General features: G+C 43.8%; 1 protein-coding gene across 5 annotated transcripts in view; it reads left to right on the plus strand.

The window, feature by feature from the left end:
- Positions 1-24,562, plus strand: part of LOC137379660 (peroxisome proliferator-activated receptor alpha-like) — a 185,744-nt gene that overhangs the window by 97,811 nt on the left and 63,371 nt on the right. For all 5 annotated transcript variants that reach the window (XM_068050817.1, XM_068050818.1, XM_068050816.1 and 2 more), the window contains one exon: positions 16,981-17,141. In XM_068050817.1, the coding sequence (XP_067906918.1) occupies positions 16,981-17,141 (161 nt within the window). The remainder of the gene's footprint in view (positions 1-16,980; positions 17,142-24,562) is intronic.

Genomic DNA, 24,562 nt, shown 5'->3' on the forward strand with positions numbered 1-24,562 from the left:
GGAGGCAGTGGTCAGACAAGAACACCGGCTTGACATTGGTTGGGTCTGACCGTGAAAGCACGGGACACAAACAGGAAATCAATCCTGGAATGAACAGACCCGTCCGGTCTTGACCAGGTGTATCTATGCTGTGCTCCATCTGCAGGTCTACTAAAGACATCATGCAGCTTGGCATCTTTTACTGTTTCCATTAGGAATCTGGACGTAGCATCCAGTTTGCTGTCATCAGTGCCTGATCGTCCAGCTGGATTAATGATGTAGTTGAAGTCACCGCCAAGAATGACTGGCCTGGATGTTGCCAACAGCAGTGGGAGCTGCTGGAGGACAGTCAGGCGCTTGCTGCATTGAACCAGGGTGTACATGTTGATTATCCGAAGCAGAGCACTGTTGTACATTACATCCGCTCCGAGGAGGCGACCGCCCACCACCTCCTTAACTTCGGAGATGGTGAAGTTACCTCCCCGCAGCAGAATACCCTGGCCAGAGGAACGGGAATCATTTCACCTGGACCAGATTGATGGCCCGTGGGACCACCATTGCCTGTAATTGCTGAAGTGCGGGATTCCACACTCCTGCAGAAACAGCAGGTCGGCTTTGACCTTGGTGAGATAGTCCAAGGGTCGAAACACATCGCATAGTGGATTTAATGCTATGCACGTTAATTGAAGCAAACTTTATACCCATTTTAAGGTTGGGTGTTGCTTACCACGCCAGGTGTCCTTGCTAGTCCCAGTCCTTGGGTATGTTCCTGCATACCCATAGTGTACACAAACTGTTTCACATTCATTAGGCTCAGAAACACCTCCTGGTTACTCATGGGGGTTTTGTTCCACTGGGGTGACTTTGGGGGTATTGTGGGCAGCAAGGCTTGGGCTGTCCTCTGCTGGTGGTGTCTTTCCCCTCTGTCCCTCCTCAAAGACATCACGGCTCCAGGCCTCCCGGAGATGGAGTGCACCAGACGCTTCGCTGCTCTCTGGTCTCCCGGAGCTGGGGTGCGCTGGGTATCTCGCTGGTTTCGGCGCATTGGGGTTGGGGCGCGCTGGGCCCTTCATAGCTTCCAGAGCCCTGGAGCTGGGGGCCTTGCTCTTCCAGCTTCTTTGAGCATTGTCGCTTCTTTTGCAAGTGCTGTCTTTGCGGCCCTTCCTCGTTCAATGAGGAGGAGCTGCTGTAGTCTGTCTCACACGGTAGCCTCCTTTTGCCAATGGTTTGGGTGGTGACCTGTTCCTTTTTTGGAGATTTCTTCTTTGTGGTTTTCCTTTTTACCACTTGCCACTGACCATTTTGTACATCTGCCTCCCATTCCATTGATCCTATCTGTAGAGGAGGAGTTTCCGGGCACGGGTTAGATGTTGGGTTCACTGGGTGCAGCTGCCTCCCTTTCCTCCTTCTCAGATCGGCTTTCCTCGCTGCGGGGAGGATTGTTTGTCTCCCTCCAAGCACTAGACACGTTCATTGTTCCTTTTCCTAGCCTTTCCTTGGACCTTGCCATCTGTGCATAACTGAGGCAGCCTGGCTGAGGCAATGTAGTCACTGTTACAATGTAGGAAGGCACAGCAGAAACATTTGCACACAGGCTGCGACTAATGGCAATGAGATACATAATCAGATAACTTGTTTCAGTGATATTGGCTGAGAGCTAAATATTGGCCAGGACATGGATCTTTTATGTCTTTCTGGAAAGCTAGGCTGGTGCTGTGTAAAGTCCTACACTATAAGAGACTGAGAAATTTAGGCTCATATCGTGTAGGATTTGCATAGCTCCCAAAACATTAACAATATTTGAACACACTGGTCCATTGACTTAACTGTGTGTTGAGACTGGTGGAATCTCTGAATCTGATGCAACTAAACTTGTAGAGGTGGAAGATTATTCATCACAACCTGAGACCTAGATGTATTTGTTGATACTGTCATCTGTTATATACAAATTGATGTTTACATTTCAATGACCTGGTCACTAGTACATTTGATGCAAACTTCGTGCTGTCTGCTCATCACCATGATTGTGATATATAGCCTAGCACTGAACACATCAGTGACTGGCTGCACACTCGGGCTCAGGTGTGTGTGTGTGTAGCACACCTAGTACCCACTTATACCTAGTACCCACTTCTTAAAGGTAGCCTGCACCTCTTAAAGGGGAGGTGAATTCTGGCTGCAGCTACTGGTGGAACTGTATCAAAAAGTGTTTTACAGAAGGAATAAGACTACCAATGGCCATAGAGAGGGCTCTCAGATTCTCTGATGCAGTACTGGAGGTCTTAGTCTAGGAGGTAAAAAGGAGGAGCGAGGTCATATTTCCACAAGGGGCCAGGAGACTCTCCAGGCAAACACTGAATGGAATGGGAGCAGGTAGCCATGGAGGTCAATTCAATGAGTCTGTCATAAGAAACTGGCTGCATTGCTGGAAAAAGTTCAAAGATCTCATATGGGTGGTCAGGTCAGTGAATGCATCCTCAAATGCTATTTCCTGCCCATTGCACCACCGACCTCACACACTGCTCTGTACACTACACCCCCATCACTCACCAGTCAGCAATCAGGAGTCATTCCCAGCATTCAGAAGCTACACCCCACCTTCACATACTTGCCAATGTTGCAAGGCTCGCACCCACATCTTGCAACTTCCACATATTTCCAGCTATTTAGGTATGGTAGGCACATCACCCAAACACATTGCAACACACTCATGAGGTAGGAAGATAGCGTCATCCTTGATGTTCTTGGCGATGCAAGTTGCAATGGCCTCAGTCACTGCTGGCCCAATAATTTGCAGCACCGTGACTTCTAAAGGGCTCAGGAGATGCAGATGTACCTTCCCTCTCTTGCAGGACAAGGCTGCACATAACAGCAGAGAACTGCAGGGGGCAGGTACATTTGCATCTCCTGAGCCCCTTAGAGGTCACGGTGCTGCAAATTATTGGGCCAGCTGTGACTGAGGCCATTGCAACCAGCATTGCCACGAATATCAAGGATGACACTATCTTCCTGCCTTATGCTTCTTCTTAAATCCCATTTTGCCTTCATCCTGCTATCTGGCATAAAGTGCAAGCTGCATGTGGTGTGACTATGGATTTCTTGCTTTCCTGTGAAGCTCTCTTCCCTCACCCCAACCCCCCCCCCCACTACTGCATTTTTGCTTTCAGGTGCCCAAGACCTAACGCCTGGCCAAGCTAGTGTAGCCTCACAATAAAAGTCATGAGGAAGAGCAGTTGTCCGGTGAAGAAGCACTGTCACTTGATCTGACACTCGCAGCCACCAGCTCAAATACTGGCACTGCGCTTACTTTAGAGGGTAGTATCGAGACAGGATCAGCATATGGTGAGTCACTGGGCATAAGTGGGCTGCAGCCAGCAGCATGTGCACCAGCTCACTGGAGGGTGAAGTCACAGATGAGGTCTGCTGCAGAGGACTCAGATGAGGTCTTTGGGGCAGCGTACTGTACTGAAGAAAGCTGCTAGGCATGCACACAGATGCTTGGTGCATTGGCAGGCCTGCCACAGAATCTGTTGACACTGTCAAGGAGTGTTGAGTCCAGCTCCAGCTTGGCACAGGGCTTCATGCAGAGCTTGTTGTCCATCCTTTCCTGTGTGGAACTTATCGCTAACTCCATGATAGCACTTGTGAACTCAGTCGTGATGCAGTGTCTGGTGCCCAATGTCTCAGCTTTCATCGCAGCATAGGCAGAAGCCACCCAATTTCTCAGTGCTGAAGTGGAAGTTCAGACTGAGGTCATGAGATCCATGCTTGGTGCCGTGCAGATTCAGACTGCTGCCATCATGTCTGCAGATACCAGTGCTCAATGGGGCATGCGGGCTTTCACAGCACTTAAGCAGAGTACTCGGATTGCTGAGGCACTGCCCCAGGGTAGTGGCAATAGATATATGGAGAATGAACCTGCTGTCCTGTCTTAGGAGGACAGCGTTCATTTTCCCACCTCTGTCACTCCGTCACTGCCCTTGCTGCTGCCTGTCAGCTAGCCAACTCAGACTGCTGCAGTCCATGCTGAGATGGTGCCGTCTAAAGCCGGGCTTTCTATGCCCAGAACTGCTCGAGGGTGTCCTAAAAAGTCATCTGCAGTCGTCCCTACTGAAAGTCACTGCTTTCAACCAGCCATGCTGTAGCCACTGGGGTAGCACTGCTAGGAGCTCTAGGCCAAGTAACCGCACCCACAAGACTGACAGTATGGGAATGCACAAGGGTAAATAGTTCACTTTTCTATGTATTAGTGGAAGTGATGTTGGATAAAATTGTTGTGAAATGGTTTTTTTTGTGGTATCTTTAATTTCAGAATCTCAGGATTTTGAATAAGATGCAATACCTGTTTTTGTTGTTGTAAGTCACAGATAGAAAGTTAAGAGTGCAAATGAGGGAGTTGAAGAGGTGAGCAACATGGAGGTCGCAGTCAAATCTGGGAACAGATTTGACAAAGTAGTCATCCAATCCAATTTTTAAAAATTCTTTCATGGGATGTGGGCGCACTGGCTAGGCCAGCATTTATTGCTCATCCCCAATTGCCCTTGAGAAGGGGGTGGTGTGCTGCCTTCTTCGAACATTGCAGTCCATCTGGTGCAGGTACACCCACAATGTTCTTAGGAAGGAAGTTCCAGGATTTTCATCCAGTGACAGTAAAGGAACTGTGCTTTATTTCCAAGTCAGGATGGTGTGTGACTTTGAGGGGAACTTGCAGATGGTGGTGTTCCTGTCTGCTGACCTTGTCCTCCTAGGTGGAAGAGGTTGCGGGTTTGGAAGGTGCTGTCGAAGGAGGCGTGATGAGTTGCTGCAGCGCCTCTTGTATTTGGTACACACGGCTGCCACTGTGTGTCGGTGGTGGAGGGGGTGAATGTTTAAGGTGGTGGATGGGGTGCTGATCAAGTGGGCTGCTTTATCTTGGATGGTGTTGAGTCTCCTGAGTGTTGTTGGAGCTGCAGTCATCCAGGCAAGTGTAAAGTATTCATTCACACTCCTGACTCGTAGATGGTTGACAGACTTTGGGGAGTCAGAAAGTGAGTTACTTGCTGCAGAATTCTCAGTCTCTGACTTCCTCTTGTAGCCACAGTATTTATGTGGTTGCTCCAGTTTAGTTTCTAGCCAATGGTAACCCCCAGGATGTTGATAGTGGGGGATTCCGTGATGGTAATGCTGTTGAATGTCATGGGGAGATGGTTAGATTCTCTCTTATCGGAGGTCATCATTGCCTGACACTTGTGTGGCACAAATGTTACTTGCCACTTATCAGCCCATGCCTGAATGTTGTCCAGGTCTTGCTGCATATAGACACGGACTGCTACAGTATCTAAGGAGTTGAGAATGGTACTGAACATCATTCAATCATCAGCAAACATCCCCACTTCTGACCTTATGATGGAGGGAAGGTCATTGATGAAGCAGCTGAGGATAGTTAGGCCTAGGACCCTACTCTGAGGAGCTCCTGCAGCAATGTCCTGGGGCTGAGATGATTGGCCTCCAACAAGCACAACCATCTTCCTTTGTGCAAGGTATGACTCCAACCAGTGGAGAGTGTTCCCCTTGATTCCCATTGACTGCAGTTTGGCTAGGGCTCCTTGATATCCAGGGCAATCACTCACCTCCCCTCTTGTGTTCAGCTCTTTTGTCCAAGGCTGTAATGAGGGCATGAGCTGAGTGGCCCTTGCGGAGCCCAAACTGAGCATTGGTGAGCAGGTTATTGCTGTTTAAGTGGTGCTTGATAGCCCTGTCGATGACACCTTCCATCACTTTGCTGTTGTCCGAGAGTAGACGGATGGGGAGGTAATTGGATTTTCCTGCTTTTTGTGGTTGGAACATAACTGGGCAATTTTCCACGTTATCGGTTAGATGCCAGTGTTGTAGCTGCATTGGATCGGGGCACGGCTAGTTCTGCAGCACGTTTTCAGTACTACAGCCAGGATGTTGTCAGTAGAGCATGGCTACCTGACCAGACTTGACGTGTCAGATTCAGGTCGGGTCTCTCTTCCGGGTCTGGTATTCGGGCTCGGGTCAGGTCATGCCAGGTCAGACACAGTGCTGCCTTTTGGGCAGGGAGAGAAAAGCTTCCAGATTTGAACCAGGTCGTCAAGACAGGAAACGTGCACCTGGACTCCGCGTTAGTCTGCAGTGAGCGATTCCATCCAAGGTAGAGCACAACCTCTTTAATATAATCAACTTCATTCTGGTGATTTTGTCGGGCGCGGGAAAAAAATCAAAGGACTCGGGCCGAGTCGGGCTTGGGTCAGATGTGGTTGTCTGGCTCGGCTCGGATTTCAATTGCAGACCCGAGCAGGCCTTTAGTTGTCAGCACCCATAGCCTTTGCAGTATCCAGTGCCTTCAGCTGTTTCTTGATATCATGTGGAGCGAGTCGGATTGGCTGAAGACTGGCATCTGTAATGCTGCGGACCTCAGGAGGAGGCTGAGATGGATCATCAACTTGGTACTTCTGGCTGAAGATGGTTGCGAATGCTTCAGGCTTTTCTTTTGCATGGAGAAATGATGGGCTCCCCCATTATTGAGGATTGGGGATATTTGTGGAGCCTCCTCCTCCTCCTCGAAGGAGATTACAACATAAACAGTGCATAAAGCATACTAGAATGGAAGAAATTTATGTAAGTTGCTCACGCAGAAGGAATGTTTGGGACAATTTTGAACAGGTGAATAGCAGGTGTTCCATCTGCTGCAGTGCACATTGACCGAGGGGATGGTTTGACTGCTCAAAAGGCCAGTGATTTACATTTTTCCATGGAAAAATGTGGACTTCAAAACACCAATAAAAATCCAGAAATCACATCAGAATAAATAAGAATTTGACTTAATCAGTCACCATAAATTAGTTATACTAAAGCAAAACACTGCAGATGCTGGAAAACTGAAACAAAAACAGAAATGCTGGAAATACTCATCAGATCAGGCAGCATCTGTGAAGAGAAGAAGAGTGTTAACGTTTCAGGTCGATTACCTTTCATCAACCTGAAACGTAAACTCTGTTTTTCTCTCCACAGATGTTACCTGACCTGCTGAGTATTTCCAGCATTTTGTGTTTTTACACCATAAATCAGTTGCTCTGCTCATTGTCACCAGTAGATGCCAGAGCATATCTGATAAGTTAAAGTATGTGGATAAACCAATCAGATTTAAGAGGCTGTTAAGATCTTGCTATTTAATATGTGCAATTTATGTTAATTGTTTAATCCTTATTTTCATAGTTTTGCTTTTTTTTTGAAAAAGGATGCTGCTGTTCACCAAATTATACAAGTTCAATTCTGGAAGTTTGGAGTTTTGATTATTTTATGTTAGGTTCATTTCTGTTAACTGTAATATTTTTTATCTGATAAATAAGTCAGCTTTGTTGTGTGTGTCAAGTCCTTCATCTCTCCTGTGTAAGCTAAAGGTTATCTGCTGCAGACTGGTTTCAGTGATCACCTCCCTGAATTATTTTATATAGAAGTGAATTTGAGGCAAAACTACAATTTCACCATAGAATTGACTCCAGCCTCAAATCCTTAATTGTTGTTTGTTCACTGCACTGCCCTCTTTTTTCATAAACAAAATAACTGAGAAATTTGAGCTGAAATGAAAAAAAAACTGCCTGAATTTTAAAGTATAATTGACTGTTAAAATTACAACCCCAAAGTGGGTGTCTTGCATCCATAATTAAATCCACATTAAAAATGATTTTTTTTTTTTTAGAGTGGTCACAACCTGGAAATAATGTACAGGAGAGCTCATAGACATCACTTGGAGGATTATTGGAAATGCATCTGATTTCTAATGTGTCAAGTTGGGAAACCAACAATTTTTAGTATCTATTGTATATCAATATGCACTTTCTGTAGTTATATATTTTCTATAACGTGTGTTGTGTGTGGATTTTACCTGACACAGGTCGTGTACTCCATTGAGACACACTTCACTGTTTTTCCTGCAGCATGCTATTGAAAATTTGCGGTAAGGAATGGAGTGGTAGTGACACCCTGGAGTTTTCAGATGAAGGCCAACAGTTTGACTATGTAAAGCCAGCCTTGGCATTGTTACAGTTGCTTGAGGTAGGAGTAATAGATACTGAAAATGCCTAGCAAGATCATTTGGGCAACAAATTGGTTGTGCATATCTGCCTACACCAGTGGCAAATTTATGGATCGATAAGGTCACATGAAGACATTACAGTAATGTTACTTGACCAATCACCAACTTTATTAACATACATTCCAGCTGTAGCAAGTTATGATGTCTCCTGAACAGAGCACAAAATTTGAGAAGGACATAAGAACATAAATAGGACTGGGGGTAAGCCATACTGCCCTCAAGCCAGCTCAGCCATTCAATAAGATCCAATCTTGGTCTCAACTCCACTTTCCTGCCTGTTCCCCATCACCCTCGACTCCCTTATAGTTCAAGAATCTAGCTGTCTCAGCCTTGAACATGTTCAATGACACAGCCTTACAGCTGTCTGGAGTAGAAAATTCCAAACGTACACAACCCTCTGAGAGAAGAAATTCCTCCTCATCTCTGTCTTAATAAATTTGTCAAACACAATTTCCCTTTCATAAAACCATGTTGATTCTGCTCGATTGTATTATGATTTTCTAAATGTCCTGCTACGACTTCCTTAATAATGGATTCCAATATTTTCCCAATGACAGATATTAGGCTAACTGGCCTATAGTTTCCTGCTTTCTGTCTCCCTCCTTTCTTAAATAGAGGTGTTACATTTGTGTTTTCCAATCTGCTGGGATTGTTCCAGAAGCTAGGGAATTTTGGAAGATTACAACCAATGTATCCACTATCTCGACAGCCACTTCTTTTAAGACCCTAGCATGCAGGCCATCAGGTATAGGAGACTTGTCAGCCTTTAGTCCCATAAGTTTGCCTAGTACTTTTTCTCTAATGATAATTGGTTTAAGTTCCTCTCTCCCTTTTGCCCCCTACTATTATTGGGATTCGTTTAGTGTCTTCTACTGTGAAGACAGATATAAAATATTTGTTCAAAGTCTCTGCCATTTCCTTGTTTCTGTAGTCTCAATGTCTCAGCTGTAGTCTCAGTTGAGGATGGTATCAAATTAAAAGACAACATTTACTTTAGCTACTCTCGTCCTTTTTCACACTTGCAGAAGGTCTTACTGTCTGTTTCTATATTTCTTGCTAGTTTACTCTCATAATCTATTTCTCCCTCTTTTTTAAAAAATCATCTTCGCTGGTTTCTAAAATTTTCCCAATCTTCTAGCTGACCACTAATCTTCACAACGTTGTATGCCTTGTATTTTAATTTGATACCATCCTCAATTTCCTTAGTTAGCTACAAATGGTTCATCCTTCTCGGAGAGTCTTTCTTTCTCAGTGGAATATATCTTTGTTGAGAGCTATGAAATATCTCCTTAAATGTCTGCCACTGCTTATCTTTTAATCAATTTTCACAGATCACTTTAACCAATTCTGTCTTCATATCTTTGTAATTGCCTTTATTTAAGTTTAAGACATTAGTTTCAGACCCAAGTTTCTCACCCTCAAACTGAATGTGAAATTCTATCCTGTTATGATCACTGATGCCTAGAGGATTCTTTACTATGAGATCATTAATCCTGTCTCATTACACATTACTAGATCTAAAATAGTCTGGTCCCTGGTCAGTTCCACAACATATTCTAAGAAACTGTCCCAAATGCACTTTATGAACTCGTTCTCAAGACTACCTTTGCCAATTTGATTTGTCCAATCTTTATGAAGATTAAAGTTGCCCACAATTATTGCAGTACTTTTCTTACAAGCCCCCATTATTTCTTGGTTTATACACTGTTCTACATTGTAGCTACTATTAGGGGGGCCAATAGACTACTCCTACCAGCGACTTCTTCCTTTGCTATTTCTTATCTCCACCCAAGCTGATTCCACATCTCAATCTTCCAAGCCAAGATAATTTCTCACTATGTACTAATTTCATCCTTTATTAACAGAGCTACTTCACCTCCTTTTCCTTTCGGCCTCTCCTTCTGAAATGCCAATTATCCCTGAATATTCAGTTCCAAGCCTTGGTCACCTTGCAACCATGTCTCTGTAATGGCTATCAGATCATATCCATGTATTTTTATTTGTGCCATCTATCTTGTTACGAATGCTGCATATAAAGAACAAAGATAATTACAGCACAGGAACAGGCCCTTCGGCCCTCCAAGCCTGCGCCGATCCAGATCCTCTCTCTAAACATGTCGCCTATTTTCTAAGGTTCTGTATCTCTTTTCTTCCTGCCCATTCATGTATCTGTCTAGATACATCTGAAAAGACTCCATCGTGCCCGCGTCTACCACCTCCGCTGGCAACGCGTTCCAGGTGCCCACCACCCTCTGCGTAAAGAACTTTCCACGCATATCCCCCCTAAACATTTCCCCTTTCACTTTGAACTCGTGTCCTCTAGTAATTGAAACCCCCACTCTGGGAAAAAGCCTCTTGCTGTCCACCCTGTCTATACCTCTCATGATTTTGTACACCTCAATCAGGTCCCCCCTCAACCTCCGTCTTTCTAATGAAAATAATCCTAATCTACTCAACCTCTCTTCATAGCTAGCGCCCTCCATACCAGGCAACATCCTGGTGAACCTCCTCTGCACCCTCTCCAATGCATCCACATCCTTTTGATAATGTGGCGACCAGAACTGTACGCAGTATTCCAAATGTGGCCGAACCAAAGTCCTATACAACTGTAACATGACCTGCCAACTCTTGTACTCAATGCCCCGTCCGATGAAGGAAAGCATGCCGTATGCCTTCTTGACCACTCTATTTACCTGCGTTGCCACCTTCAGGGAACAGTGGACCTGAACACCCAAATCTCTCTGTACATCAATTTTCCCCAGGACTTTTCCATTTACTGTATATATTCTATGTATTGGCAGTTGTTCATTGTTGCTTTACTTAATCTTACAGTACTGTGGGGGTGAAATTGGTCTTTTGGTGAATGTACCAATGGCCCATTTTATCAATTGTAAAACAAGCTGCCGATTCGCTATCACCCATTTTGCACAACATCCAAGACCAGTTCCACCTCACATGAGGCCTTGTCTGATTTTATGAAATGAGAGATGTACAAATCTATTCCCTGCTTTGTTGGCAACCTTTCTGGTAACAGCATACCTTATGTGAAACTTGGTTCCTCTTTTTTAGTACTTCTGAGATAGAATCGGAGTACTGAAAGCCAGACACAGCAAAAAGATATCTTCAGACACACACAATTACAACTGCTTCATAGCCTGCTTGGAATGTATGTGCTGCATGAAAAAGGATTTGAGTAGGTGCTGCTGTATGCTTGTATGCTTTTCTGATCCTCCACTTCTTCAGTCCACTTTTAGAAACTCAAAACAGGTATTGCCCCAGGTGACAAACCAGACCTTCCTGTGGATATTGGGGTGTTTCCACTCTCCAAGCAAGAATTTAATTACTTTTTTGTTGCTAGTGCTTGTTAGCAACTTACTCTGTGTTGCTGAACAATGGGATATATAGGTATGTTTTTGAATTGTTTGCTTAGTTGTGATTTTCTGTTTTATTTTTCTATCCTTGATAGATTCTTACTTGTTCAGACAATACACAATATTAATCATTTCACTGCTTGATCCTTCATTCAGAGCAAACAAGAAAGCATAGACTACTTTGAAGCCTTTATCTTCTGTGCGAGGCTCATTATCCATGAAATGACTCTTCAGGGCAAATATTCTTTTACAGTTCTCTTGCACAAGTTGATTTGTTTTGTCTTTCCAAGAAATTCATTTGAGGTGGTTTACGGCAATGATGCAGGGCCTAGTGGATGTGTCAGTATGTATCTCATTTGCAAGATTCTGTTTTATTATAGCGTGTAAAGAAATGTGAATTAATCCTCAAAATACCTTTCTGCCACCTTCTCTCTGTCTTGTTCTTGTTGAGGTTGGTGAAAGTTTTCAACGATAGTTTTTGAATTGTTTTGGAACTTTTAACAATGTTTCAAGCCACTGTTAATGCACTCACAGGATCTGCAGTGCCATTTTAAGAGGCTTATCAGCTCTTGTTGAATAGCTTTCAAGAAATAGCTGTGCAACCATTCCCCCCCTCCACCCCCCCCCCCCCCCCCCCCACCCCTCCCACCCCCCAAAAGGCCTGCTTAGGTCAGGGAAACAAAAATCCCGACCCAAACCCGACAGGACCACATTGGATCCAAGCCCGACCCGGCCCAAGTCCCTCCAATTTTTCCCGCGCCCGTCCTGACCACTGGAATGTTCCCTTTACCTACCTTGCGACTCCCAATCTTCAGGAAGCTGCAGCATGAGCATGATGACATCATAGAGACGCTCACTCACTCACTGCGCAGACTCAGAGTTTCCCTCCTTGACGTCCTGGATGGCCAGCTCAGGTAGGTCTTTTACTTTTAACACTTACCTGCAATTCTTGCTGTGTGTGTCCGACCCAGGCCTGGCCCGACCGGCCCAAGCCCGAAAGCCGGACCTGGAAGACCCGACCTGAACCCGACGCATGTCGTCGGGTCCCGTTGGGTTCAGGTTGGATAGCAGGCCTTTACACCTTTTTCCCCCCCCCCACCCAAGCATGAGGATAGGCAGGATGAGGGGCAGGGTTGTGCCAAGTGGCCTCTTTGCGTGCTGTGTATTCTATACAATTCTATGTATGACTGGAATTTATGATAAAAGTTAGGCTGATTCATATGTAGCACGTCTTTTAGACCTTTTTAGAAGGGTACTTTGCATTCTGTCAGGTTCTGCTGATTTCTCCCACTTAAGTTTGAATGGTTTGTTATGTGCTATATTGCATCCTCAATATCCCACAAAGAATGAGATAAAGAACAGGTTTGAACAATGGTTTTTTGTGATTAAGGGAGTAATGTTGGCCTAAACAAAAGGGAGGGAGGCAGAAATTAGGAAACTATAAACCAGTTAGTTTCGTTGGGAAGTTGTTAGAATCCATTATGAAGGAAGTAATAACAGGACATTTAGAAAGTCAAAACGCAATCCATCAGAGTCAGCATGGTTTTATGAAGGGTAAATCGAGTTTGACTAATTTGCCAGAGTTCTTCAAAGATGTAACAAGTAAAGAGGATAATGGGGATCCTGTAGATGTAGTGTATCTGGACTTCCAGAAAACATTTCATAAGGTACCACACAAAAGGTTAATACACAAGGTAAGATCACATGGAGTTGGGGGAAATTTATTGGCATGGATAGAGGGTTGCCTAACCAACAGAAAACAGAGAGTCGGGATAAATGGGTCCTTTTCTAGTTGGCAAGATGTAACTTGTGGAGTGCCACAGGGTTCAGTCCTCGGGGCCCCAACTATCCTCTCAAAAAGGGCGGCACAGTGGCTGGCACAGTGGTTAGCACCGCAGCCTCACAGCTCCAGCGACCCGGGTTCAATTCTAGGTACTGCCTGTGTGGAGTTTGCAAGTTCTCCCTGTGTCTGCGTGGGTTTCCTCCGGGTGCTCCGGTTTCCTCCCACATGCCAAAGACTTGCTGGTTGATAGGTTAATTGGCCATTATAAATTGCCCCTAGTATAGGTAGGTGGTAGGGAAATATAGGGACAGGTGGGGATGTGGTAGGAATATGGAATTAGTGTAGGCTTAGTATAAATGGGTGGTTGATGGTCGGCACAGACTCGGTGGGCCGAAGGGCCTGTTTCAGTGCTGTATCTCAAAACTAAAAAAACTAAAATCTATATTAAAGACTTGGATGCAGGGATAGAAGGTACTATAGCAAAATTTGCAGATGACACTAAAATAGGTGGGATAGTAAGTTGCAGTAAAGAAATAAGAAACTTACAAATGGATATGGATAGGTGAGGTGAATGGGCCAAAATTTGGCAGATGGAATTTAACGTGGCTAAGTGTGAGGTTATCCATTTTGGTCGGAAGAATAGAAAGGCAAATTATTATCTAAATGGAGAAAAACTTCAGAGTGCTTCGGTGCAGAGGGATCTGGGTGTCCTCGTGCATGAATCACAGAAAACTAGTACGCAGGTACAGCAGGTAATAAGGAAGGCAATGGAATTTTGGCATTTATTGCTAAAGGAATAGAGTATAAACGTAGGGAAGTGCTGCTGCAACTGTACAAGGCATTAGCGAGACCGCACCTGGAGTATTGCGTACAGTTTTGGTCCCCTTACTTGAGGAAGGATGTAGTTGCATTGGAGGCAGTTCAGAGGAGGTTCATTAGATTGATTCCAGAGATGAGGGGTTTGTTTTATGAAGAGAGATTGAGCAGTTTAGGCCTTTACTCTCCAGAGTTTAGAAGAATAAGAGGAGATCTAATTGAGGTATATAAGATGATTAAGGGGATTGACAAAGTAGATGTAGAGAGGATGTTTCCTCTGGTGGGGCAATCTAGAACGAGAGGTCATAGTTTTAGGATAAGGGGTAGCAGATTTAAAACAGAGATGAAGAGAAATTACTTCTCTCAAAGGGTCGTGAGTCTGTGAAATTCACTATCCCAGAGTGCGGTGGATGTCGGGACATTGGGTAAATTTAAGGAGGAGATAGACAGATTTTTAATTAGTAAAGGGTTGAAGGGTTATGGAGAATGGGCAGGAAAGTGGAGTTGAGGCCGAGCTGAGATCAGCCATGATCGTATTGAATGGTGGAGCAGGCTCGAGGGTCTGAATTGCCTACTGCTCCTAGTTCTTATGTTCTAAGACACTGAAACAACGTTGTTTCTTGAATAGTGCCATTAGGTCTTTAATGTCCATCTGAACAAGCAGATGGGAACTTCGCTGCATGTTGATGTCTTTGACAAAGCAGCAGCCCTTCATTACTGCACTGGAAGATCATCCTGCAGATTATGTGCCATAAACCTGGTATGCAATTCAAACCCAAAACTAGAGTCCTGGGAAATGAGGCAAGCTGACACTTAAACTGGTCAGAGAAACCTTTTGATTTACAGCATTCTACAACCTCAGAATGATTGGCAGATAAATGTGACATCTGTGCAAAATAAGATAGCACGTGGCAAACATAGTTTATCGTGTCATAGGCAAATCATCATGGAATCATTGCCTGGATGGATGTTAAAGGCAACAGCAATTTCCCTCTCTTTTTGTTTGCAATAAGTCAAGCATCTAACAACATCTAGGGCCTACAGAATGCAGAGAGATGCCTTTTTGTTTGAGGTACCTTCTGAAGAGGTCAAACATTTGCACAGAAAAGGAGTTCTTGATGTATCTCTTCTGTATGATGCATTGCATCATCAATGTGCTGCTTCCTATCATTGCAGTTGGAAGCTAGCCAAGAATGAGGATCGTGGAATCCAAACTTTTTGACACTTGGTCTTTGATAGCTGGTCATTGTTTGTGTCCAAGTCTTTTTGACTTCAAAAGCAAAGAATCTATTCTGATTTTCTTTGGTAAGATTGTACAATGGCAATTTATCAGGGCAGGGAAGACACTTTATCATGTGCAAATATAGACTGCATGTCTTCAAATTCAGTCTCATGTTTCCTCTGAATATGCTTCGATATTGGTAACACAAGATCATTTGGTCAAAGTTGCTGGTCTGTTAGTCGGCTTGTGACTTGAAGTCTTTCAAAAATTTCAACTCTGATGAAGCTAAACAACAAGTTTGACAGTGCCCACTTCCCTGCTTTAATAAATATGTTTCAGTGTCATCTTCATGGTAGGGTGTTCTTGCTTTTGCTTCTTTAGTCACTATAAATAGATTCCTATGCTGCCACTAAATGTCAGCAGTGGCTCAGTGTTAGCACTCTCGCCCCTGAGTCAGAAGGTGTAGGCTCATGCTCCTCTCCAGAGACTTGAATACTTAATCTACATAAGTACATAAATCTAGTACTGAGGGAGTGCTGCACTGTTGGAGTTGGCATCTTTCAAATAATATATTAAACCAAAGCCCTATCCATGGCACAATTCGATGAAGAGCAAGGGCATTCTCACTGATGTCCTGGTCAATATTTGTCCATCAACCAATATCACTAAAACAGGTTATCTGGTAATTTTCTCATTACTGTTTGTGGGACCTTGCTGTGCACAAATTAACTGCCATGCTTCTTACAGCAGTGTCTACATTTCAAAAGTACTGAATTTGGTATGTTCTGAGATCACATATAAGTGCAGGATATTTCTTTCTGTTACTTCATTTCTGGACGCAATGGTTGGTATTCTTGAATTTTGTTCTTCTTGGGTGGTGTTTTGTACTGTTTCATTTGAATGTACCTCAATACAATTAAATATTGACTCTTATGTTTTCTGGCTTTTTAGATATTTGTCTTTTCCACAAACCTACTTTACACAGTTTGGTAGACTTGGCCAAAGTGGATAATATTATCAGAAGATTTTCTATAGTTTATATCTGGGCTTTTTCCAGAAAAGTCTGGGCTACAATTGTATCCAGCCTGTCTCTCATTTGAGAGCAAGCTGTACTAGTTTTAATAAGAAATGCAGTTCTTTTCACTGTGAGGCAATGTTCTTGTAATATCTAGGATGAGGATACAATCTTGTATCTGGTCTGCTTTTGGCATGTTCCAGGATTCTATACCCTGTGGTGAAAGCAAATTGGATGTTGAGTCATCTTTGGTATCGTGGATGATGCATGATGAAACTGTTTTAGTCTGATTTGTCATTTTACAAAGAGAAGAAATTGTAATGGAATTCTTACCGTAATCCAAAAGTCAAAGAAAAGATCTACAGATCAATCATAAAATCTCTTCTTTTCTATAGTATTGCTATCTTTTTCATGCTTTCTGATTACACCTGATCCAACTTCTTGTTGGGAAAGTTTGCCCAATATCAGGTCATACAATATCGGTTATTTTTTTATTTTGTATTCGGATTGGATTGTTTTAAGTTTGGTTTTGATTTCCTAGGCAAAATGGATTATGGTCCTGGTTCATGGATTATTAGAGGCAACGCAACTGCCTAAGATGTAAAAATATCTAACGTGTCTCGATTTTACTTGGACGACTTGATTAATCTCAAAATATTTTCTGTATTTTTTTTCTTCTTCCCCATCTGCCTTCAGATACTCTTACACCGGCCTCCAGTCCATCATCAGTAATCTTTCCTGTTACACCATTAACTCAAGATGAAGCTTCCACCTCTGGGCTAAGCATAGAGTGTCGAGTGTGTGGAGACAAGGCCTCTGGCTTCCATTACGGTGTACATGCCTGTGAGGGTTGTAAGGTATGTGCAATATCAGTCTTGTTTATTGAAAATCTGTGGGTTTTGTTGATTTTCTTTGTCAACATAGTGTTAAAGTGATTTTGTCAGTGGCTCCTCTGGTGATAGTTAAAGGAGATATGTGTATAGACTTGAATTCAATTCTGACTGCTTCAAGAAACATACAAAATCAGAAGAAATTAATCCCTTTGCTCAACATTTTGATACTTTTGGTACTTGATTTCAGATGCTTAGGACATTGGGGCACTTGGCTAAATGCAGACTTGAAGTTTTTAATGATGTTGGCTCATGTCTTTATTAATCTGTTCTGGATATTGGCAATACTAGATGAAGTGGAATCTCCTCCCTCCTGGAATACTATTTACCCCCACTTCCCCAGCCGCTGAGTTGTTAGTTCAATTGGATCATCCACAAATGGTTTTGGGCAGTGTTATACTGTCCAATTTAAATTCCTCAAGGGAGGTATGCAGCCAGAAGTCTACAGTACTACTATTAACTTCCAACTAGCTGGATATCTTTTGTCTGAATGGTTGCTTCAGAAATTATTCTGGTAAGACATCTGGTGGAGAGCATTACTCTACTCATCACTGTAACCCTGAAAGCTTTATATGCAGATATGTTAGCAATTGATCTCCACCTGTTGCAAGGATATAGATTTGACAATTTAAACTGTTTCCTGGGGAAATATCTGAATGCTTTTATATTGAGATTTGAATGTTTCTGAACAAAAAAACTGCATCATTATCTTAAAACATCAACATGCTGATCTACAGACCTTCAGATAGATTTTCAAAGTGATGGTGGTTTGGAATTTGAAATTGAACTCTTTTGGGTCTTAGGCTCTCTTAGGAATATCTAATTTTACAAAAAGTATACAGGAATCTCGAATAATTAGTTTCCTTCCTATCCCCTCTTAAAGCATGAACATTGTACTTCTTAAGCTCGTATGCCATTCTTTTTAAGAACTAATTCTATTGAACGGAAGAGAGAGGCCATTTTGCTATACTGCTATAAGGTCCCCTCTCGTGCTTTCTTTCAATGGTGAAGAGCCCCAGTTCTGTTAACCTTCTCTAGTGTCATGGGACTGACTAAAGAGGAGGCAGTCTCATTGCCCTTCAGGATTGCTTTCAGGGCTTTGAGTTTCCCTTGTATGCTAGTGGCCAGAATGGAACGCAATATTCAAGATGTGGCCAGATCTCGGAATTTGGCAATGTAGTTCAGCATTTGTTTTTGCTTTGTTAATTGCTTTATGAAATGACTGAACATAATCAGTGTGGAATCTGCTATCAGTTCCAACTCTCTTAACTTCTCCCAATAATCCTTGTACACTATGTCCCCAATTCTTAACTCAAATTTGTATGACGTTGTGTTAGCCTGTTTGAATTTCGTCTGCTTTTAAAAATGGCCTGGTTCCCTCTGCTTTACTGGAGTCTACTGCCTATCTAGTTTAATATCACTTGTAAATTTGATCAACTTACTTTGTGTTTCTACATCTAGCTCATTTATGAGGATTAGAAACAGTAGGGACCCTAGCATCGATCCCTGGGACACTCTGTACATCATTCTAACATCATTCTCTTAACTAGGACCAGCTACTTTCAGTTAGCCAACTCCTTATCCATCTCCTAAGTTACTGTAGGATACCCAGTGCCTTAAGCTTGTGTAGCAGTCTTTCATGTGCAATTTTATTAAAGATTGTATCATGCTTTCCAACATCCAGTTGGGCTGCCATTTCCTTCAAAAGCTTAAGATGTTAGTTAGGCAGTATCTGTTCTTTCTGAAATTATGTTACTTGGCACTTACTAGGTAATTTTCGTGTGAGTAGTCCTTATCCTCATTCCTATTAATCAATTTCATTATTTTGCCAAATATTAAAAACACTTGTATTTGTACTTATTACGGCACCATGGGCTAGTTGGTCTTAGACCTCTCAAAACCTCTTCTGAATATGTAACTGTATTTAATTTGCTCCAGGAAACTTGTACTTCATCATTTATCCTTCTTTTCATACATTTGAGCGACAGATTTGTGCGACTATCAGGAAGGTAATTTTGGCTTATGTGGTTAAAGCACAGTTTCTTCGACTAAGCAACTTTTTTGGTGCCCCATCACCTGCACTATTGGATCTGCTGCTTCCAAACAAGGATTGAAAAAAATTGGCTCAATGATGACCAATTTTTATTTGCAGATCTTCTGTGATAGGTTTTTTGTCTGGTCTGAGATGGTCAACCATTTCCAACTCCTTTATCCGTCTTTCATAATATGTGAAGGGTGCTTTAGCAAATAGGTTTGATTACCTACCCTGTAGTTATTTTCACATCAATACACCCTCTGAATTCTAAAATATCTTCCAAGCAGCCCCTCACCCCTTTGATTGTAATTAAAATTTGTGCACAGATTATAGTTGTATATTGCTTTTCATTTTAATATGCTCTGTCTCTTAGGAAAAAGAACTGCATATCAAGGGAGCAGGCTCACCTTTTAGAAACATAGAAAGCAGGAGTAGGCCATTCAGCCCTTTGAGCCTGCTCCGCCATTCATTATGATCATGGCTGATCATCCAACTCAGTAACCTGTTCCCGCTTTCGCCCCATGCCCTTTGATCCCATTAGACCCAAGAGCTATATCTAACTCCTTCTTGAAAACATACAATATTTTGGCCTCAACTGTTTTCTGTAGTAGCGAGTTCCACACATTCACCATTTTCTGGGTGAAGAAATTTCTCCTCATCTCAGTCCTGAAAGGTTTACCCCGTATCCTTAGACTATGACCCCTGGTTCTGGACTCCCCCACCATCGGCAACATCCTTCCTGCATCTACCCTGTCAAGTCCTGTCAGAATTTTATAGGTTTCTATGAGATTCCCCCCCCCCCCCCCCCTCACTCTTCTGAACTCCAGCAAATCCTAACCCACTGTGCCATGTCGCAAGAGAAACTCATATACAATGACAACTTGTATTGATATAGCACCTTTATTGCAGTTAAACATCCCAAGACACTTCACAGGGTATTCTATAGCAAAATATGACACTGAGCTCATAAGGAGATATTAAGGCAGATGACCAAAACCTTGGTAGGTTTTAAGGACTGTCTTAAAGGAGGAAAGCGAGTTAGAGAGATGGAGAGGTTTAGGGAGGGAATTCCAGAGCTTAGGGCCCAGTCAGCTGAAAACATGGGCACCAGTGGTGGAGCGATTAAAATCAGGGATTCCCAAGAAGCCAGAATTAGAGGAGCACAGATATGAGGGTTGTAGTGCTGGAAGGAATTGAAAATAGGGATGAGAATTTTAAAATTGATGCGTTGCTTAATTGGAAGCCAGTGTTGATCAGAGAGCATAAGGGGTGATATGTGAATGGGAGTTGGGGCGAGTTAGGACATGGGCAGCAAGGTTTAGGATAACGTCAAGTGGAACATGGGAGACGACCAGAAGTGCGTTAGCATGGTCAAGTCTAGAGGTAACAAAGGGCTTCAGCTACTTGGATCATTGGGATCTCTTCTGGTGCAGAGGTGACCTGTACAAGAGGGACGAGTTGCATCTGAACTGGAAGGGAACCAATATCCTTGCGGGGAGGTTTGCTAGTACTACTCTGGAGGGTTTAAACTAGTCTTGCAGGGGGGTGGGACCCAAAGTAGTAGTCTCTCCGATGAGATAGTTGAGGCAAATGTAGAGGTTAAAGCAAGCAAGTACAGTAGGCAGGCTGGGCAGGGACAGGACAGGGAGCATGGAAGGTCTGGTAGGCTAAACTGTATTTACTTAAATGCAAGAAGCCTTAGAGGTAAGGCAGGTGAACTCAGAGCATGGATCGGTACATGGGATTGTGATATTATAGCTATTATGGAAATGTGATTGAGGGATGGGCAGGACTGGCAGCTCAATGTTCCGGGGTACCGATGCTTCTGGCATGACAGAGGTGGAGGTAAGAGAGGAGGGGGAGTTGCACTATTGATTAGGGAGGACATCACGGCAGTACTTAGAGAGGATATCCCGGGGGAACGTCCAGCGAGGCCATATGGGTAGAACTTAGAAATAAGAAAGGGGTGATCACTTTGATGGGATTCTACTATAGGCCCCCCAGTAGTCAGAGGGAATTGGAGGAGCATATATGTAAGGAAATCGCAGGTAAGTGTAGGAATTATAGGGTTGTAATAGTAGGTGATTTTAACTTCCCTAATATTGACTGAGACTGCCTTAGTGCTAAGGGATTAGATGGGGAAGAATTTGTTAAGTGTGTCCAGGATAGTTTTCTGAAGCAGTATGTGGATAGCCCTACTAGAGAAGGGGCTGCACTCGACCTGCTCTTAGGAAATGAGGCTGGGCAGGTGTCATGTGTCAGTGGGGGAGCAGTGACCAAAACTCGATTAGCATCAAGATAGTTATGGAAAAGGATAGGACTGGTCCTCAGGTTGAAGTCCTAAATTGGTGGAAGGCTAATTTCGATGGCATCAGACAGGAACTCTCAAAAGTTGAATGGGAGAGGCTGTTTACAGGTAAAGGGACGTCTGGCAAGTGGGAGGCTTTTAAAAGTGAGATAGGAAGAATTCAGGGCCGGCATGTTCCTGTTAGATGGAAGGGCAAGGCTGGCAAGTTTAGGGAACCTTGGTTGACGAGGGATATTGAGGGTCCGGTCAGGACAAAGAAGGAGGCATATGTCAGGTATAGGCAGCTTGGATCAAGCGAGTCCCTCGAGGAGTATAGGGGATGTAAGAGTACACTTAAGAAGGAAATTAGGAGGGCGAAAAGGGGCCATGAGATTTCCCTGGCAGATAAGATAAAGGAGAATCCTAAAAGATTCTATAAGTATATTAAGAGCAAAAGGGTAGCTAGGGAGAGAGTAGGTCCCCTTAAGGATCAGTGTGGTAATCTATGTGTGGAGCCACGGGAAATGGGCGAGGTCTTAAATGAATACTACTCATCTGTATTTACCATGGAGAAGGTCATGGAAGCTAGAGAGTTCAAGGGAGGGAACACCGATACCCTGGAGCATATCAACATTACAAAGGAGGAGGTGTTGGAGGTTTTGAAGCGCATTAAGGTGGATAAATCCCCAGGGCCTGACCAGGTGTATCCTAGGACGCTATGGTAAGCAAGGGAGGAGATTGCTGGGGCCCTGGCAGAGATTTTTTTTTATCATTGTTAGCCACGGGTGAAATACCAGAAGACTGGAGGATAGCTAATGTGCCTTTATTTAAGAAGGGCAGCAGGGATAAGCCAGGGAACTACAGGCCGGTGAGCCTTACATCAGTGGTGGGAACGTTATTGGAAGGGATTCTGAGAGACAAGATTTATATGCATTTGGAAAGGCAAGGTCTGATTAGAGATAGTCAGCATGGCTTTGTGTGTGGGGAAATCATGCCTCACGAATTTGGTTGAGTTTTTTGAGGAGGTGACCAAGAGGATTGACGAGGGCAGGGCAATGGACGTTGTCTACGTGGACTTTAGCAAGGCCTTTGACAAGGTCCCGCATGGTCGGCTGGTCCAGAAGGTTCGAACACATGGGATCCAGGGTGAGCTAGCCAATTGGATACAAAATTGGCTTGGTGATAGGAGGCAGAGGGTGGTCGTGGAGGGTTGTTTTTCAGATTGGAGGCCGGTGACCCGTGGTGTGCCATAGGGATTGGTGCTAGGCCCTCTGTTGTTTGTCATATATATTAATGACTTGGATGTGAACGTAGGGGGCATCATTAGTAAGTTTGCAGATGACACCAAAATTGGTGGTATAGTGGACAGTAAAGAAGGTTGTCTAAGTACAACAGGATATTGATCAACTGGGAAAGTAGGCAAGGGATTGGCAAATGGATCTTAACGCAGACAAGTGTGAAGTGATGCATTTTGGGAAGTTAAACCAGGGCGGGACATATACAGTGAATGGCAGGGCCCTGGGGAGTGTTGTTGAGCAGAGAGACCTTGGGGTGCAAGTACATAGTTCCCTGAAAGTGGCAACACGGGTAGACAGGGTGGTGAAGAAAGCGTATGGCATGCTTGCCTTCATTGGCCGAGGCATTGAGTACAAGAGTTGGGATGTCATGTTACAGTTGTACATAACGTTGGTTAGGCCGCATTTGGAGTACTGTGTGCAGTTCTGGTCGCCGCACTACAGGAAAGATGTGATTAAGCTACAGAGGGTGCAGAAATGATTCACAAGGATGTTGCCTGGTTTGGAGGGCTTGAGTTATAAAGAGAGATTGGATAGGCTGGGTCTGTTTTCCCTGGAGCGAAGGAGGCTGAGAGGGGACGTGATAGAGGTATATAAAATTATGAGAGGCATAGATAGGGTAGCTAGCCAGAGGCTGTTTCCCATGGTAGGGGTGACTAAAACTAGAGGGAATAGATTTAAGGTAAGAGGGAGGAGGTTCAAAGGGGTAAATTTTTCACACAAAGAATAGTGGGTATCTGGAATGAGCTGCCAGAGGACGTGGTGGAGGCAGGAACAGTAGCAACATTTAAGAGGCATCTGGACAGGTACTTGAATGAGCAAGGCATAGAGGGATATGGAATTATTGCAGGCTGTTGGGATTAGTATAGATAGGCATTATGGTCGACATGGACGCGGTGGGCTAAAGGACGTGTTTCTATGCTGTACGACTCTATGACTCGAAAGGCGTAGATGAGGGTTTCAGCAGCAGGTGAGCTGAGGCAGGGTTGGAGTTGGATGATATTATGGAGTTGATAATCATAGACTCATAGAATGGTCACAGCACATATGGAGGCTATTCAGCCCGTCATGTCATTGCCAGCGCTCTGCAAGAGCAACTCAGCTAGTCCCATGCTCCGTCCTTGTCCTTCAAATATTTTCTCTTCAGGTGCTTATCCAGTTCCCTTTTGAAAGCCATGATTGAAGCTCCCTCCCACACAGTGCATTCCAGATCCTACCCATTCCCTGCATAAAAAAGTTTTTCTTCATGTCACTGTTGCTTCTTTTGCCAATCACCTTAAATTGGTGTCCTTTGGTTCTGGAGCCTTCCATCGATGGGAACAGATTCTTTCTATCTATTCCATCTAGAACCCTCAATATTTTGAACACTTGTAACAAATCTTCCTCTCAACCTTGTCTCCTCTAAGGAGGACAACATCAGCTTCTCCAATCTCCACATGTACCTAAAGTCCCTCATCCCTGGAATCATTCTTGTAAATCTTTTCTGCACCCTCTCTAAAGCCTTCAAATCCTCCCTGATGTGCAATGCCCAGAATTGGACACAACACTCCAGTTGAGGCTGAGTATTGTATAAAGGTTCATCATAACCTCCTTGCTTTTGTGCTGTACGGTTGGGATTTTGTCTGGGTGATGGGGGTCGCGACCTTCGGCAAAAGCGAAAGCGACTACCCCACATCGCTCCTTCTATGGGAGGCCTGCCGAGTAGAGTGTCAATTAGGCACTTAACTGGACAGCAGCGGGCCTTCCACAGAATCAAGGAACCCGGCAATGG

This window comes from Heterodontus francisci, chromosome 18, assembly GCF_036365525.1.
Source record: "Heterodontus francisci isolate sHetFra1 chromosome 18, sHetFra1.hap1, whole genome shotgun sequence".
Taxonomy (NCBI): domain Eukaryota; kingdom Metazoa; phylum Chordata; class Chondrichthyes; order Heterodontiformes; family Heterodontidae; genus Heterodontus; species Heterodontus francisci.